Source organism: Cygnus atratus, chromosome 4, assembly GCF_013377495.2.
Source record: "Cygnus atratus isolate AKBS03 ecotype Queensland, Australia chromosome 4, CAtr_DNAZoo_HiC_assembly, whole genome shotgun sequence".
Taxonomy (NCBI): Eukaryota; Metazoa; Chordata; class Aves; order Anseriformes; family Anatidae; genus Cygnus; species Cygnus atratus.
In genome coordinates this window covers 77,297,928-77,312,766 of record NC_066365.1, presented here as the reverse complement: position 1 = coordinate 77,312,766, position 14,839 = coordinate 77,297,928, and the positions used below count along the sequence as shown (strand labels likewise).

Genomic DNA, 14,839 nt, shown 5'->3' with positions numbered 1-14,839 from the left:
GGGCCGAGCCCACCGAGCGCCCCCAGCTCTGCCCGGAGCCCCCCAAGGCTGGTGGGGCCGTGGGGTTTCCTGCGGAGATGGGGGCGTCCATTCGCCTGTGCACCCATCCGGGCCAGCGTCCATCTGTCCGCACACCCACCCATCCTATTGTCCATCCGTCTGTCCCTCCGTCCACCCATCCCCCCATTAACCACCCATCCCCCCCACTATCCATCCATCCATCCGTGCACACATCCGTCCCATCTGCCCTTAAACCCCCCCATTTATGCACCCCCCCCACCCCAGCACCCACACACCCAGCCCGTTGTCCGTCTGTCCGGGCACGCGCCCACCCCCGTGTCTGTCTGTCCCCGTACCCCCGGTGGGTGCCCGGCGGTGGGGTTTGGGGTGCGGAGGGAAGGCAGGGGCCCTGCTGCCAGACCCGGGCACCCCCCCAGCACCAGGGTCCGCACGGGGGGGCCGCCTTGGTGTTCCCCCCCCCAACCCTCCCCCCCATGCTGCCGGTGCCAGCGGTAGGATCGCAGGGGTGGGCAGCACCCAGGGGACCCCAGCCCTGTGCCACCCCCCCGCCTCCCCCACTTCCAGGCAGCGCCCTCGGAGCCGTGCCCGGGGGGGAGGGAAGCCCGGGGGGGGGGGGGACGCCGGGTTTCTCTGCCAGGGAGCCGCGTTCCCTAGCACGGATCCGGTAACGTGCCCTAATGCCGGTGGGAGGGGCACGGGGGGGCTGCCCTGCTCACGGCTGGGGGCGAGGGGCACGGGAGCAGCCCCTTGGCCTCCGGGGGGGCAGAGCCCCTGCGAAGGGGTCCGGGCAGCTCCCCCCATGCTGCCTCCCCCCAGCCAGGGGCACCCGTGGGCCCCCCATGGCCACGTCCCCTCCAGGCCCCTCGGACCCCATGGGGGGCACTCAGCCCCACGGCAGCCCGGCCGGGGGGGGGGGTCCGGGGGTCGAGGCGTTGGTGTAAGGCTGGGGGCTGCGGGGGGAGGAGGGAGGAGGGAGCCTCGCCCCGAGTGGTTGGGTTTTATGGCCGGTTCTCTCTCCCTCGGCTAATGGGCTGCACAGGGCCCCCCCGGGACGCTGCGTCAGCCTCCTTAGGGTAAGTGCAGGGTGGGGCTGAGCTGGAAGGGGGGAGCCCATTTACCTCCTCCCCAGGGACCCCGGCCCTTGGGGCCCTCCCTGCCTCCCCTGCCGGGCAGCAGAGGGGCTGCCAGAAGGGCTGGGTGCCCCCCAGCAGGGACCCCCCACAGCCGGGCTTCCGCCCCAAATCCCACCAGGCGCTGACGCCCCCCCAGCCACAGTGGGGGTCAGCACCACGGGGACGGGGACCCCGGCAGGGCTCAGTGCCCCCATCCCCTCTCGGGCTCAGCTGGGAGCGGAGGGGGCCCCATGCCCTCCCCCCCAGCACGTGGATGGGGCTGGGGAAATGGGGTTGGGCAGCAGAGCTGGGAGGGGGCTCAGGGTGCCCAGCCCCATGCCAACCACCCCCCCCCATCCTGTGCCAGACCTGCACCGAGCCCACGGCACCCCGCACCAGCCCCATGCCAAGCCCAGCACGCCCCTCCGCCCCCAGCCATGCCCCCCGTGCCAGGCAGGCACCCGCTCTGCGCCCCCCCAGCACGCGGGGCTGAGCAGGGCTGGATGCGGCCCCAGCACAGCCCCCCCCCCGCGGGGTCCTGCCAGGCCCAAACGCAGGAGCACGGGGCAGGAGCACGGGGTCGCAGCAGCTTCAGCTCCGGATTTATTGCAAAATCAGTCCGCGGGGCACGGCTTGGTCCCAGCCCCCGCGTGCTGCGTGGCCCCAGAGAGAGACCCCAATCCTGGGGGGCCTGGAGACCCCTGGCACCGGGGGGCTGCTGGTGCGGGGTGCCTAGCGGTCTGCAGGAGGGGAGGGGGTGGGATGGGGAGGGGATGTGCTAGGAGGGGTGGTGGCCACTGTGGATGTCCCCACCGTCCCCCGCACCGGGGGTGGGGCTGGCAAAATGGTCCAGGCTGGCAGGCGAGGGCACCAGCTGCTGCGAGTCCTTGCTGGGGGGCCCAGCCCTGAGGGGTGCAGGGGGCCGGGGGCAGGGACAAGGGTCCCCGTGGGGCTGTGGGATGGCACCCGCTGCTTCTTCACCCAGGGCAGGGGTGCTGGGATGAGCAGGGAGGTGGGGGCTGCAGGGCCCAGCCCCGTCACCCTGGCAAGCCCTGCTGTCCCCTGGGCCTGCGAGCACGCTGTCCCCACGGGGCAGCCCGTCCTCCCGGGGCTGTGCTGGGGCTCCTCCATCCACCAGCACCTCGTCCTCGTGGGCCGGCACCTCCTGAGCCGCCGTCCCGATGCCGGCATGGTCCTGGGGGGCTGCTGGTGTGACCTGCTGGTGGCACATGGGGCACGTGTCCTGCACGTAGAGCCACTTGCGGAGGCAGGCACCGTGGAAGAAGTGGCTGCAGGGGGTGATGACGGCCACCTGCATGTCCTGCGGGCGGAGAGAGGATGTCACCCGGCGTCACCTGAGGTGCAGGGCTGGGGCAAGGGCCGGCACGGGACCCCGGGGGCTGCTCCAGCCCCCCCTGTGCTGGGGGAATCGGCAGAATGGGGCCCTCCCGGTGCTGCAGGGGGTCCTGGCAGGGGCTCACCTGGAAGCAGATGGCGCACACGTCGTTGTGGTCCCGCAGCTGCCCGCGCGTGGCCCTGGGCAGGGAGTTGATCTTCTTGGCGGCCTCGCGGCGCAGCAGGAAGCTCCTCCAGCCCGACTGGGCGCGCAGCCAGACGTTGAAGTAGGAGTGGATGATGATGACGGAGGCGCCCATCCAGCTCCACTCGCCGAAGAGGGACTCCCAGGTGCCGTAGGCCACCACGCACAGGGCCACCAGGAACTCCAGCACCCGGCTCACGGCGTTCACGCAGTAGATGATCTCGTCCATGCGCTCCAGCGGCGTGTCCTGCAGCAGCTCCACCACGAAGAGGGCGTAGATGAAGAGCGTGCCCATCACCTGGCGGGCAGCGGGACGCGCCTGGGTGCTGCTGGCCGGCACACAGCACGCCCCAACCCAACCCCAACCTTGGGAGCACGACTGGGACACGGTCGTGCTCCAGAACCCCAGGGAACCTCTGCTCACCCTGCCCAGGGCCGGGGAGCTCCCGGGCACATTGGAGGGGACGTGCACCCCCACAGGAGCAGGGGGCCCCCCCGTACCTGCAGGGAGGTGAGCATGCAGCTGGAGACCAGGATGAGCAGCCAGAAGTCCAGGTGGAAGAAGTGGGCGATCTTGTAGGCCATGAAGCAGGGGAAGACCAGCAAGAAGAGGCACATGCTGATGCCGCGGAAATGCTTCCAGAGGCTCCTGGGGGGGCGCAGCTCAGCCAGGAGGTGCCTCCCACCCAGACGCCCCCCGGCAGCACCCTCTGCTGCCAGCCCCCTGCTCCAGTCACCTCTGGCTCTGCCCCAAAGCGAGCAGCTCCCGTGCCTCGGGCATGGCTGCTCCCAGGGCCGGGCTGGCAGAGGGGTGCAGGACAGGGCTGCGTCCTGCTGCTCTTCCCCACACGACCGGTACCTGTTGCGGGAGGCCCCCAGCGCCAGCACGATGGGGTCAGCTATCTCGATCATGGACTGCAGCGTGGATGTCACCACGATGAAGAGGATGATGCTGAGGAGGAAGGTCCGCTGCAGGACCTGCAGGTCGAGCAGCCCCGTCTGCAGTGCCAGCAGCAGCAGCGTCACGCCCTCCGTCACCCCCCTGCCAGGAACAGGGCGTGAGGACGGGGGCCCCCATGCCCTTGGCCCTCCTCATCCCATACTGGATGCATCCCAGCCCCGGGATCGCTCCTGACACCCCCATCCCGTGCTGGGCTCGGACAGGGGACGCCCCCTGCCCACCCTGCGCCCCAGCCCGGGCTCACCTGTGCATGACGTTGCCGTTCTGGAAGGCGCTGAAGCCCAGCAGATAAAACTTGCAGAGGTTGAGCACGCCCAGGGCCAGGTAAGAGACGGTGAAGGTGAGGCCGACGAGGGAATAGGGCGTGCTGCAGCACTCGGCCACGCTGCGAGGGAGCCGGGCTGAGCACAGACCCTGACAGCACCCAGCACAGCCCAGGGAGTGCCCGGCCCCATCCCTCCTCCTCCTCCTCCTCCTGAAGCCAGGAGGGAGGAAGGCAGAGCTCAGCCGGTGCCTACCTGCTGAGCAGGATGAAGAGCAGGCCCTGCTGGGCTACGGCGCTGCCGGAGGAGGCCAGGAAGGAGGACAGCCGCAGGGAGAAGAGCACCAGCCAGAAGACGAGGAAGAGGAGGGGGACGGCCAGCTGGCTCCAGAGGGACACCCCCAGCGCCAGCAGCCGGTACACCTCCATGGCCTGCGGGGCAGCACAGCACAGCTCAGGGGGGGCCTGCCCCATCCTGCCCCGTGCAGGGGGGACGAGGGGTCTTGGTGGGCAGGGGACAGCCACAGCGGCGGGTCCGCAGCCCCCCTTACCTGCATGATCTCGCGGCAGGCGGCGGCAGCCAGCTGGAAGGGGACGAGGACGTGGGAGCTGAGCACGTAGAGCACCTCCATGCTGGTGCAGATGGCAGCGAAGGTGCTGGCCAGGGGCAGCGCGTGGAGGGGGAAGCCGCAGAGCCGGGCCAGCACGGGCAGCAGCGGGGCGGCGAACAGCCAGGCCTGGCGGGTCCTCATCAGGAGCGCGCAGAGGGTGCAGACACAGACCTGGCCTGCAGAGGGGACGTGGAGGGTGCCGAGTCCCTGCAGCACCCTGATCCCGCTCCCGGTCCCCAGCCATCAGCTGAAACCGAGGGCAGGGGGCTTGGGGAGACCCCAAGCTGGAGCACGCACAGCATGCTCGGCCACAACGGGACAGCAACACCCCGAGACTGCCTGAGCTGGGCACTGGGGGGGCTCAGCCCTTCCCCTGCAAGCGCTGGGGCAGGCCTGGGGCGTACCCCTGGACACGTCGCCGCAAGCCTCTGCCTTGTCCCCTGTCCTGCAGCCGTTCCCCACCCTTCTGGTGCCACTGTCCCCATGCTGGGGGTCCCAGGGCGCATGGGAGGCTGGAGCAGCCCGGGCTGGCTCACCTGCGAGGGCAGTGGTGAAGCGTCCAAACGCGGCTGTGTCGCTGTACACAGCGCCCTGGAATCCGTGCTCCAGCTCGCGGCGGACGTAGTCACTGCACAGGGAGAGGCTCAGCACCCTGACACATCCCCGCACCCCAAAACGTCCGCAACGGCCACCCGTGGGGGTGGGCACTCACAGCGCCCCGCAAACAGCCCCGCTGCTGCAACACCCCCAAACTGCCCCCACCCCACACCTCGCAGCCCAGCACCACGGCGCTGTCCCCCCCCGTCCCCCCGTGGCCAGACCTCACCTGGCCGCCTGGTGCCCCGCACAGAGCAGCAGCGCCGTGAGCAGGTGGAGGTAGAGCTTGACCAGGGAGCGCACCGGCAGCACCAGCAGCACCACGCACAGCACGTGTCCTGCGGAGAGGAGCGGGTGAGAGCCCTGCCGGGGGGGGGGAGAGCCCTGCCAGCCCGGCCCCGCCGCTCGGGGACCCCCCTGTTACGGCGCACACACATCCCCTGTCCCCAGCACCGCCACGGGACGGACCCAGCCGGGGATTTCTGCCCGTCCCCTCCCAACATTTTGGGACTCCGCAAGCTGCGAGGAGCCTGGGTCAAAGTTTGGCTTCCCGGGCACAACTGGCTGCCTCCGGTGAGAGGCCGCTGCCTCCGGGCCCTTCTGCGCCTCGCACGCACACGGGGCCGGTTTGGGCAGCCCCCACAGCAGCCGTAGCTGTGCGATGTCCCCTCGCAGGGAGCCCTCGGTGCCAGCGGTGCCACCGGAGCCACCCGCACCGTAAGGCACCGTCCCGGTTTGCCCACACCGGGGCCGTGACACCGGGCACACCGCAGCACCCACGCCCCACGGCCGTCCCCCCGCTCGGTGGCGGGGCTCTCAGTGGGCACCGGGGCGGGTGCGGGGGGCACGGGGCACAGCTGCCACCCCACCGGGCTCCCCCGCGCCGGGGGACCCGCGGGGACCCTCTGGGCACTCAGCACCCCCCGGCCCCGGGGACAGCCCGGCCCCGGCCCCGGCCCCACCGCGTCCCCGCCGCGCCCCGGTGCCCGCCGGAGCCGGGCCGGGCCTGCCCGCCCGGTGTCCCCGCGGCCCTCACCGAGGCAGGAGGCGGCCCGCAGGGCTCGGGCCCGCAGCGGGGCGCCCCCGGGCAGTACCGGCAGCGGGCCGGGCCCCGCCGCGTCCCAGCGGTACAGCGCGTCCAGCAGCGCCAGCGCCGGCACCCGCAGCGCCACGTTGGCCGCCGCCTCCAGCCGCGACATGGCCGGGACGGGCGGGGGAGGGGGGCCCCGGGGCCCGGTGCTGGGGGGAGGGGGAACGGGGGGGGCACCGGGGGAGCTCCCCCGGCCCGGCGGGGGGCGCCCGGCTGGGCCCTGCGCGGGGGCTCCCGGCGGGGCGGCCCCGCCCCCGCCGCCCCTCCCGCTCCCGCCGCCGCCCCACGCCCGCCGCCACTTTCGCTTTCTCCCGCCCCGCCCCCGCGCTGCGCCGCGCGCCCGGTGCGTCGCGAGGGGAGGCCTGGAGCGAGGGCCCGCCCGCGGCTGACGCTGCGGCCGCCATCTTGGAAGCGGGCACGGGGTCCCTTCAGCCCCGCTGTTCCGCCATCTTGAGTAAGGGCGATGCGCATGGGGGCGGCCATTTTGGAGAGGGGCGCGGCCCGCCCCGGTGACGCCGGCCCGGCCGGGCGGCGGCCATGTTGGGTGCGGGCAGGCTCCGAGGGGGAGCCCGCGGCCGCCATTTTGAGAGGGGCGCGGCGGAGGGGGGGACGCCTGCACCGCCTCCGTGCCGCTAATAAACCGAGCGCCGGCGGCCAAAGCGGCTTAAAATCCCAGAATCCCAGAATCCCAGAATCACCTAGGTTGGAAGAGACCTCCAAGACCACCCAGTCCAACCTCTGACCTAACACTAACAAGTCCTCCACTAAACCATATCACTGAGCTCAACTTCTAAACGCCTTGTAAAGACCTCCAGGGATGGTGACTCCACCACTTCCCTGGGCAGCCCATCCCAATGCCTAACGAGCCTCTCCATAAAGAAGTTCTTCCTAATATCCAACCTAAACCTCCCCTGGCGCAGCTTTAGCCCATTCTGTGAGAAGCAAAGTTGTGTTTTTGCAGTAGAGAACTAATTTTCTGTACTCCAAGGTAGTTGTGTAGTCGTAATAAGGAGAAATGCTAAGTAGATAAGTGGACAGTAGAAGGCCTCACTGTTCCAAAATAAAGCAGAAGCTTGAGAAAAAACAGGATGAGCAGTGTGGGAACAGTAAAACAAAGATCACAGGTTCTCAAAACATAAGAAAGGGAGAAAAAAGGGAAAAAGGAGAATTAAAGGGTTGAAAAAAAAAAGAAAAATTGTACATATATGGTATAGAGGAGCGTCGAGTAGCTTGTGAATCTGCAGTACTTGGCCAATGAGGAAACAGGGGAGGTGATCAGGCGTTGGGTAACAGGGGATAAAAGGTTATGATTTGTTTACTAAAATGCACTCCTGATTGACAGGATGCCCGCCATTGCAATCGCGAATAAAATAGCTTTACAGAAGATCCTGTCTGAAGAAAATTATTTGAGATTTTTCTCACACTGGGCCGTGCCCTGGGCACCCCCAACCCCACGGGGGTGGAAAGAAATGTCCGCACATCTGGATGGGCTGCGTGCAGCTTAACAGGGCACCAGGAAGGTGGGTGGCAGAGGGGACTGGCAAGGGCTGCCCTCAGTCCCGGTCCCTGCTGTACGCCAGCACCGGTGACCCCCAGACGCTGACTCTGTGCCTCAGTTTCCCCGCGGGGGCAGCAGGGGTAGCACAGCTCCTGCATCCCGTGGGCTGGCTTTCGGGGCTGGGATCCGGAGAGGAACGGGGCTGGTAGCACCCGTGGGGAGCTTGCTGATGCCAACCTCGCACCCACCAGTCGCCAGCTGCCGTTGCCTTCCCGGGGAGGCTGCCCGGTGCCTCCCGGGAGTGTGGGCACCGCCGGGCTCCCACCGGGGAAGGGGCAGCTTGATGGGTGTCAGGGACCGGTGGGCACACGGACAGACGGACGGGCACACGGACAGACAGGCACAAGGACAGACGGACGGGCACACGGACGGACCGACGGGCACTCCCGACCCCACGCCCTTGGGTGGCTCCGTCTCACGAGCTCGGCTCGGCGCGGCCCCCGGCCCGCTCCCGGTCCCCCCCCCCGGCCTTCCCCCGGCCCCGCGCCGCCCCCCGCCCGCTCCCGGCCCGCAGCACCGCGGACAGCGGCGGGCAGTGCCGGGCGGGGCTCCCCGCTCCTCCCGGTGCCCGTCCCGTGCGCTCCCGGTCCCGGTGCTCCGGGCTCCCCCGGGTCCCCCCGGTTCAGGCGCTCCGGTCCCAGTCCCGGTCTCCAGCCCGGGTCGCTGCCCCCGTGCGCTCCCGGTCCCGCCGCTCCGTGCGCCTCGCTCCCTGCAGCCCGGTGTCTCCGTCCCGGCTCCCGGTCGCCCGTTCAGGAACCGCCCCGGTGTTCCCAGAGGGGCCGCGGCTCCGGGAACCCCGGGCCAGGTCCCCCGAGCTCCGCCGTGCCCTGCGCCGTGCCCCGGGGCCGGGCGGCTCGGCGGGCGCAGCCCCGGTGCGGCACGGGGGGCGCCGGGGCCGCGGAAGGCGGCGGCGATGCCGGGCACGGCCCCGTTAGCAGCGCCCGCTCGCGGCTCCGCGGGGCTTTACCGGCCCCCGCGGTCCACCCCCCGGCCGCTCCCCGCCGGGCACGGAGGCAGCGCGACCCCGTGCCGCAGCCCCCCACGCCCCCCGCTCCCCGTGCCCGGTGCCCGAGCGCTGCCGGTCCCGGGAGACCCCCGCCCGGGGACCCCGCATCCCGGGACCAGCTGGAAAACCCGCACCTGGACCCCCAGCCCGGCCCCCCCAGCCCCAGCCGCATCCCCCGAGCATCTCCGGTGCCTCCGGTGCCTCTGCCCGCGGCTGCGGCCGCTCGCCCGGCCCCGAGCGCGGCCGCTGCCCCTCGCAGGGTGCCCCGGGGACACCCCAGGGCGCTGGCAGTGCGCCCCGGTGCTGAGGTTTGGCTTTGGCCTCGGGCAGCGGGGGTGAGGCAAGTGCCTGTAGCCAAAGTGCACGGGGTTAGGCTGCAGCAGGTGAGGTGAGAGCACGCAGAACTGGAAACACATCCAGCAGGAGGAGGGATGGACGGACAGACGGACGGACGGACGGATGGATGGAGGGATGGATGGGTGGATGGGGAGATCCTCGTGGAAAAGAGGGAGCTCCTCATGCACACACAGAGAGCCCCGGGGGTGCAGATGTAGCAGCTCTGCCGTCATGCCGTGGGCATGCTCGGGGTGTGGGTGCCACAACGAGGGCTCCCAACAGTGCAGGGGTGCTGCAAGGTGTGGGTGAGCTCCCCCAGAGCCCCAGCATAGGGCTTCTTCCTGCAGTGCCTCGTCAGGAAGGTTCAGGTGGATTCAGTCTGGGCAGGCCAGGCAACAATTTGGGTGCAGGCAGCGGGAGTGCAGGGAGCCTGGGGCTACCCCCACCCACAGCGAGGACTGGGGGCAGTGACAGGCACCCCTGGAGCAGCCCCTGGAGCGGCAGCTCTGTGTTTGGAGCTGGTACATGAGCACAATCCCATTTCGAGGGAACGTTCCACTGCCTGACGTCCCTCATTCTCCAGTTCATGCTGCTTCAGGCCTGCATCCTGCAGCTCGGGCTGCTGCGGCAAGGCTGACGTGGGCTGCACCCCAACGCCTCGGCTCTTCCTGCTCCCCAGCTGGCCGCCGAGCACGTGTTTGGGCAGGGGCTGTGCCCGAGCAAGTGGCTTTTGGGAAAGTGCTTGGGGAGCTCGTAGGAGCTGTCCCTGACCGTGGCCCCTCCAGCTCCTGGTGCAGATGGGGCATTTGCACCAATGCCCATGGGGGGGACACAGGAGGGGGTCTCTCCCGGTGGGAGCCAGCAGCTGGCTCAGCACGGCCTGCACAGAGCCATGGGGACAGTGGCAGGCGCTGCGCTTGTTGTGGTGACTGCTAAACGCCGGGGCTTTGCCAGGGAGCTTGGAGGGAGAGGCTGGCCCTTCCCGAGCTGGGGCTGCTCCCTGCCTTCAGGCTCACCTGGAGCTGCTGTCACCGACGGGGGACGGGGAAGCGGCCAGTCCGCAGGGCAAAGCTCCCCCAGCGGGGACCGTCACCCTGCCCAGTCCCCTGGCAAGGAGGCAGAAGGGGGTGCCTGGGGCAGCCGCTGCTCACAGCTGAAGCAGAGGAACCCCCGCCAAGAGCCATCCGATGGTGGTGCTGGTGGTCATGGTGGTGGTGGTGCTGGTGGTGGTGGTACTGGTGGTGGCGGAGTGGTGTCTGACCCCATAACCCAGGGGTGCCAGCCGGTGACCCCATCCCTCATTTCAGGCAGTGCCACATTGCACTGAGCTGCTTTAGATGCACTTATCAGGCTTTCTGCTGCCATTTCGCGTAGCACACTCGCTCCCTGCTCGCAAGCAGCCCGGCAGGCCCTGGCCCCGCTCCCCGCTGCCCCCACGGGCTCCCTCTGCACCGCGGCCCAGGAGGGCTCCACGCACAGCTGCAGTGCGGGGCCGATGGCTTTGCTTTCAGGGCTGCTTCTTTCGGTGTTTTTTTCCGTCTGCCTCACTTGTGCATCTCAGCACGAAGCTCCCCGTGCTGGGGCTTTCAGCCACCCTGTCCTCTCCCTGCGCGCGGCTGCTGCTACAGAGCAGCTCCCCACGAGACCCCACCAGCGCCGAGCACCAAGATCATAGAAAATCCCGAGTTGGAAGGGACCAAAAGGATCATCGAGTCCAAGACACCTGCTGCAACAAGGACCAAACCCTTCTGGCCCCTAGGAGCTCCTTGGAAGTGCTGAAACCAGAACCCCTCATCCCGGGAGGCCTCAGCCCCGTGCTTGGGGACGGGACATCTCCACCACCCCCTGCCCTGAACCTGCAGCGTCTCCAGTCCCCTGTGACAGCTCCTGCTCGCTCCTGCCTCGTGCTGGGGCTTGGCAGTCTCGGATCTGTGTCCTTATTGCTGGGGTCGGGGGTTTCTCCCGGGCTGCTTCCTGATGCTGTCCTCGTGGGGCAGGGCAGCCTCCAGCAAACCCTTCCTTCGCCCCAACGTGCCTCACAACACCCCCACGAGCTGGGGGGGCGGCCTGGGGGGGACAAGGGCTCCCAGTTCATCCCAGCAGGGCCACTGGAGCTGAGCCTGCCAAGGAGCTGCAGGTGGGTGGGGGAATCACGTCCCGGCCTTTTTGGTAACTCATCCCTGTGCCAGAGAAGTGCTGCTTCTGCAGATTTGGAGCTATTTTCAGAGCCTGCGTCAAACACCACAATGGTTTGGGCTGAAACAAAAACAAAAAAATCCCAAACAAACAGAAACCAAAAACAAAAAACCACCCAGAAGCTGCAAAATAACTCAGCCGAGGCTTCCGGAGCGAGGCGTGGGGCACGCAGGGGGACGCACGGGCGAGGGCTGTGCTGGGTGTGGGGCACCGGGGGTGCTGAGCCCAGGAAACGGCCCCAGCACCCGCTCCGCCCACGGCCTTCCCCTGTTGGGAAGCCTCAGGGAGGTCCCTTGGGAGGCCGGGAGGGAGAGCAGCCCCCAGGGACGGACCCCGCGACCCCGTCTTGGGCATCCGTCCCCGTCCCTGCTGCGCCCAGCACCATCCCTGGGGTGCTGTGCGGCAGCAGTACCGCGGTAGCAGCTCCTCTCCTCTCCCGCGTCGCCGCCTCCGTCTGAGCCTTCCCCGTCTGCGGGCAGCGGGGAGCCGGGCTCGAGCCACACGCCGGGCACGTGAGAGCTGCTAACAAGAAGCCGGGCGTAACATCTGCGCTGCTTGCCAGGGGTTCCCGGACGCGATTCTGCGTCTGAGGGCAAAAAGCGGAACACGACTGCGGTGGGGATGTGCTCGGGAATAAAACCAGGGCTGGAGCAGGGGCAAGGCTGGTATGGGGGCAGGGTTGGTGCTGGGTGGCCGGGAGGCAGCGCGGGCCAGGCGAGGGGTGATGGAGCTGGGCAGAGTCCCCTGGGCATGTCGGGGACGTGGCCCTGCTCCCCCTGGGGACATGCTGGGGACCTGGCCCTGCTCCCCCTGAGGACACAGGTGCTGCCTGCACCCAGCCCCGAGGGGTCCCCCCTGTGCTGCTGCGCCTGCGGCTGAGCAGGGCTGGGGCCGTCCCCCCGTGCTGTCCCCACGAGCTTGATGTGTCCCCACGGGAGCCACCTGTGGGTCACCACCAGCCAGGGCTGGCCGTGGGGTGGGGGGACAGGGATCCCCCGTGCAGGGTGGCCCCGTGGGGTGGCCGGCCATGGGGCAGCAAGCCAAGATGTGGCCACAAGCCCTGCGTGGAGGTCTGTGCCTTTGGGACGGGGGAATCCCTGTCCAGCCTGGGCGGTGGCACCCCAAGCAGCACCGTGCCCCCCCGGCTGCCGCCTTCCCTTTCCTGGCAGTTTCCATTGCTGGGGCTGCCATGCGCAGGGCTCCGGGAGGAAGTGGCTGTGGATTCGGCCAGCTGCGGGATGGCCACCGAGGGGCCGGACCTGTACGAGAACCTGAAGATCCGCTACCCGCGCGGTGAGCAAGGTGGGCCCGCAGGGCTCCCCATCCAGCCCCGGGGCTCCTCTCCGTGGGGCTGGGGGCCCGGGGGTGCTGGGTCCTGGGGGTCCGGATCAGCCCCGGCTGAGGACCCCTCTGCCGTCTCTCCGCAGTGCTGGATTTCGGGTCCCGGCCGTCCCCGTCCCGCCGGGTGCTGGGCACTCTGCTGGCCATGGGCTTGGCGGCCCTCCTGGCCCTGGGGGCCGCCCTGACGGCCGTCGCCACCCTGCGTAAGCGCAGCCGGGCTGGGGACCCTCACCCCGTGGGGGGCAGGCAGGAGGCTGGGGCTGCCCTGACCCCCCCCGCCCTCCCCAGGCGCACGGGACCAGGCGGAGCTGCGGGTGGCACGGGCAGAGCTGGAGGCGCTGGGGCCGCTGCTGCCGCCCGGCCCCGATGGTGAGTGCGCCCGGCGGCACCGGGGTGCGGGCAGGGCTGTGCCACGGCTCCTGACCCTGCTGTCCCCCGGCCAGGTTCACGGAGCCCCAGTGACAGCCCCGACGTGGCACAGAGGCGCAGGGACTTTTTGGGTAACGTTGGGACGTGGGGACAGACCCCACGGGGACGGGGCAGGGCTGTGCCTCCCCCGCGTGCCCTCCGTGCCCCATGGCACGGCCGCGGGGCCGTGGCACCGAGCACCCCCGCTGTCCCCAGGGCGGTGGCTGCAGGGGCTGGGCCTGGGCTGGAGGTACCACAAGGGGAAGATCTACTACTTCTCCTGGGACGAGAAGCCTTGGCGCGAGGCGAAGGAGTTCTGCCTCTCCAAGCGGGCGCAGCTCACCTCCGTCACCAGCCGGGACGAGCAGGTGGGTGCGCGGGGCTCCGTGCCCTTCACCGCCTGCGTGCCCTGCTGCCAGCTGCACCCCCGGGCACCCCCTGCCTGTGCCTTCCCGCCCCGTGTACCCCCTGCCCCATGTACCCCCTGCCTGTGCCTTCCCCCCCCATGTACCCCCTGCCCCCTGCACCCCCTGCCTGTGCCTTCCCGCCCCATGTACCCCTTGCCCCATGTACCCCCTGCCCCCTGCCCCCCCGCCTGTGCCTTCCCGCCCCGTGTACCCCCTGCCCCCTGCACCCCCTGCCCCCTGCCCCCCCTGCCTGTGCCTTCCCGCCCCATGTGCCCCCCCACCCCATGTACCCCCTGCCCCATGTACCCCCTGCCTGTGCCTTCCCCCCCCATGTACCCCCTGCCCCCTGCCCCCCCTGCCTGTGCCTTCCCACCCCGTGTACCCCTTGCCCCATGTACCCCCTGCCCCCTGCCCCCCCTGCCTGTGCCTTCCCGCCCCGTGTACCCCCTGCCCCATGTACCCCCTGCCCCCTGCACCCCCTGCCTGTGCCTTCCTGCCCCATGTACCCCTTGCCCCATGTACCCCTTGCCCCATGTACCCCCTGCCTGTGCCTTCCTGCCCCATGTGCCCCCCCACCCCATGTACCCCCTGCCCCCTGCCCCCCCTGCCTGTGCCTTCCCACCCCGTGTACCCCTTGCCCCATGTACCCCTTGCCCCATGTACCCCCTGCCTGTGCCTTCCTGCCCCATGTGCCCCCCCACCCCATGTACCCCCTGCCCCCTGCCCCCCCTGCCTGTGCCTTCCCACCCCGTGTACCCCTTGCCCCATGTACCCCCTGCCCCATGTATCCCCTGCCCCCTGCGCCCCCCTGCCCCCTGCGCCCCCCTGCCCCATGCGCCCCCTTGCCCCGTGTGCCCCCCTGCCCCCTGTGCCCCCCTGCCCCATTCGCCCCCCCCTGCCCCATGCACCCCCTTGCCCCATGCACCCCCTGCCCCCCCATTCGCCCCCCTGCGCCCCCCCACCTGCCCCCCGCCCCCCCCTGAGCCCTCTCCGCAGGAGTTCCTGGCGCGGGAGTCGCGGGGGGGCTATTACTGGATCGGGCTGGAGGACGGTGACCGCAACGACACCTGGCGCTGGGTGGACGGCACCGTGTACTCACCGGCCAACAGGTGAGGGGGCGGCGGGGACCGGGGATGGGGGGGGGGGGGACGCGTGGAACCTGGCCTCCCCCCCCCGAGCCGCTCTGCCCCGCAGCTTCTGGGCGCCGGGGCAGCCGGACCGGCAGGACCACGGGCAGCAGGGCCGCGAGGGCTGCGCCCAGATCCACCCGGTGGGCACCGGGCTCTGGAACGACCACAACTGCAACATCCCCTTCCTCTGGATCTGCAAGCGGGACCTGGGGGGGCCCTGAGCGCCCGCGGCCGGACCCCGCGGGGTGAAGCCCCCGCGCTGG

General features: G+C 70.1%; 2 protein-coding genes across 6 annotated transcripts; one reads left to right on the top strand and one right to left on the bottom strand.

Moving 5' to 3' along the window:
• Positions 1-1,713: 1,713 nt before the first annotated feature.
• On the bottom strand, positions 1,714-6,336 carry LOC118261097 (RING finger protein 145-like). Of its 2 annotated transcripts, none has more exons than XM_035571753.2 (10): positions 6,141-6,336; positions 5,334-5,442; positions 5,044-5,135; positions 4,448-4,683; positions 4,153-4,328; positions 3,879-4,019; positions 3,533-3,715; positions 3,175-3,322; positions 2,615-2,971; positions 1,714-2,454 (listed from the first exon to the last, which is right to left on the bottom strand). In XM_035571753.2, the coding sequence occupies exons 1-10, from the start codon at positions 6,301-6,303 to the stop codon at positions 1,912-1,914; spliced, it is 2,148 nt and encodes a 715-aa protein (XP_035427646.1). In that variant the 5' UTR covers positions 6,304-6,336; the 3' UTR covers positions 1,714-1,911. The 2 variants fall into 2 exon arrangements, with proteins under 2 accessions (XP_035427646.1, XP_035427647.1); XM_035571754.2 differs by having other exon boundaries at positions 2,615-2,920.
• A 5,425-nt stretch (positions 6,337-11,761) lies between these two features.
• On the top strand, positions 11,762-14,839 carry LOC118261101 (C-type lectin domain family 4 member F-like). Of its 4 annotated transcripts, none has more exons than XM_035571761.2 (8): positions 11,762-11,955; positions 12,488-12,583; positions 12,718-12,834; positions 12,920-13,000; positions 13,075-13,131; positions 13,256-13,407; positions 14,443-14,555; positions 14,641-14,839. In XM_035571761.2, exons 2-8 carry the CDS (start codon positions 12,529-12,531, stop codon positions 14,795-14,797), a joined length of 732 nt encoding a protein of 243 aa, XP_035427654.1. In that variant the 5' UTR covers positions 11,762-11,955; positions 12,488-12,528; the 3' UTR covers positions 14,798-14,839. The 4 variants fall into 4 exon arrangements, with proteins under 4 accessions (XP_035427654.1, XP_035427653.1, XP_050566405.1 ...); XM_035571760.2 differs by having other exon boundaries at positions 12,488-12,592; XM_050710448.1 differs by lacking the exons at positions 11,762-11,955; positions 12,718-12,834 and having other exon boundaries at positions 11,992-12,583.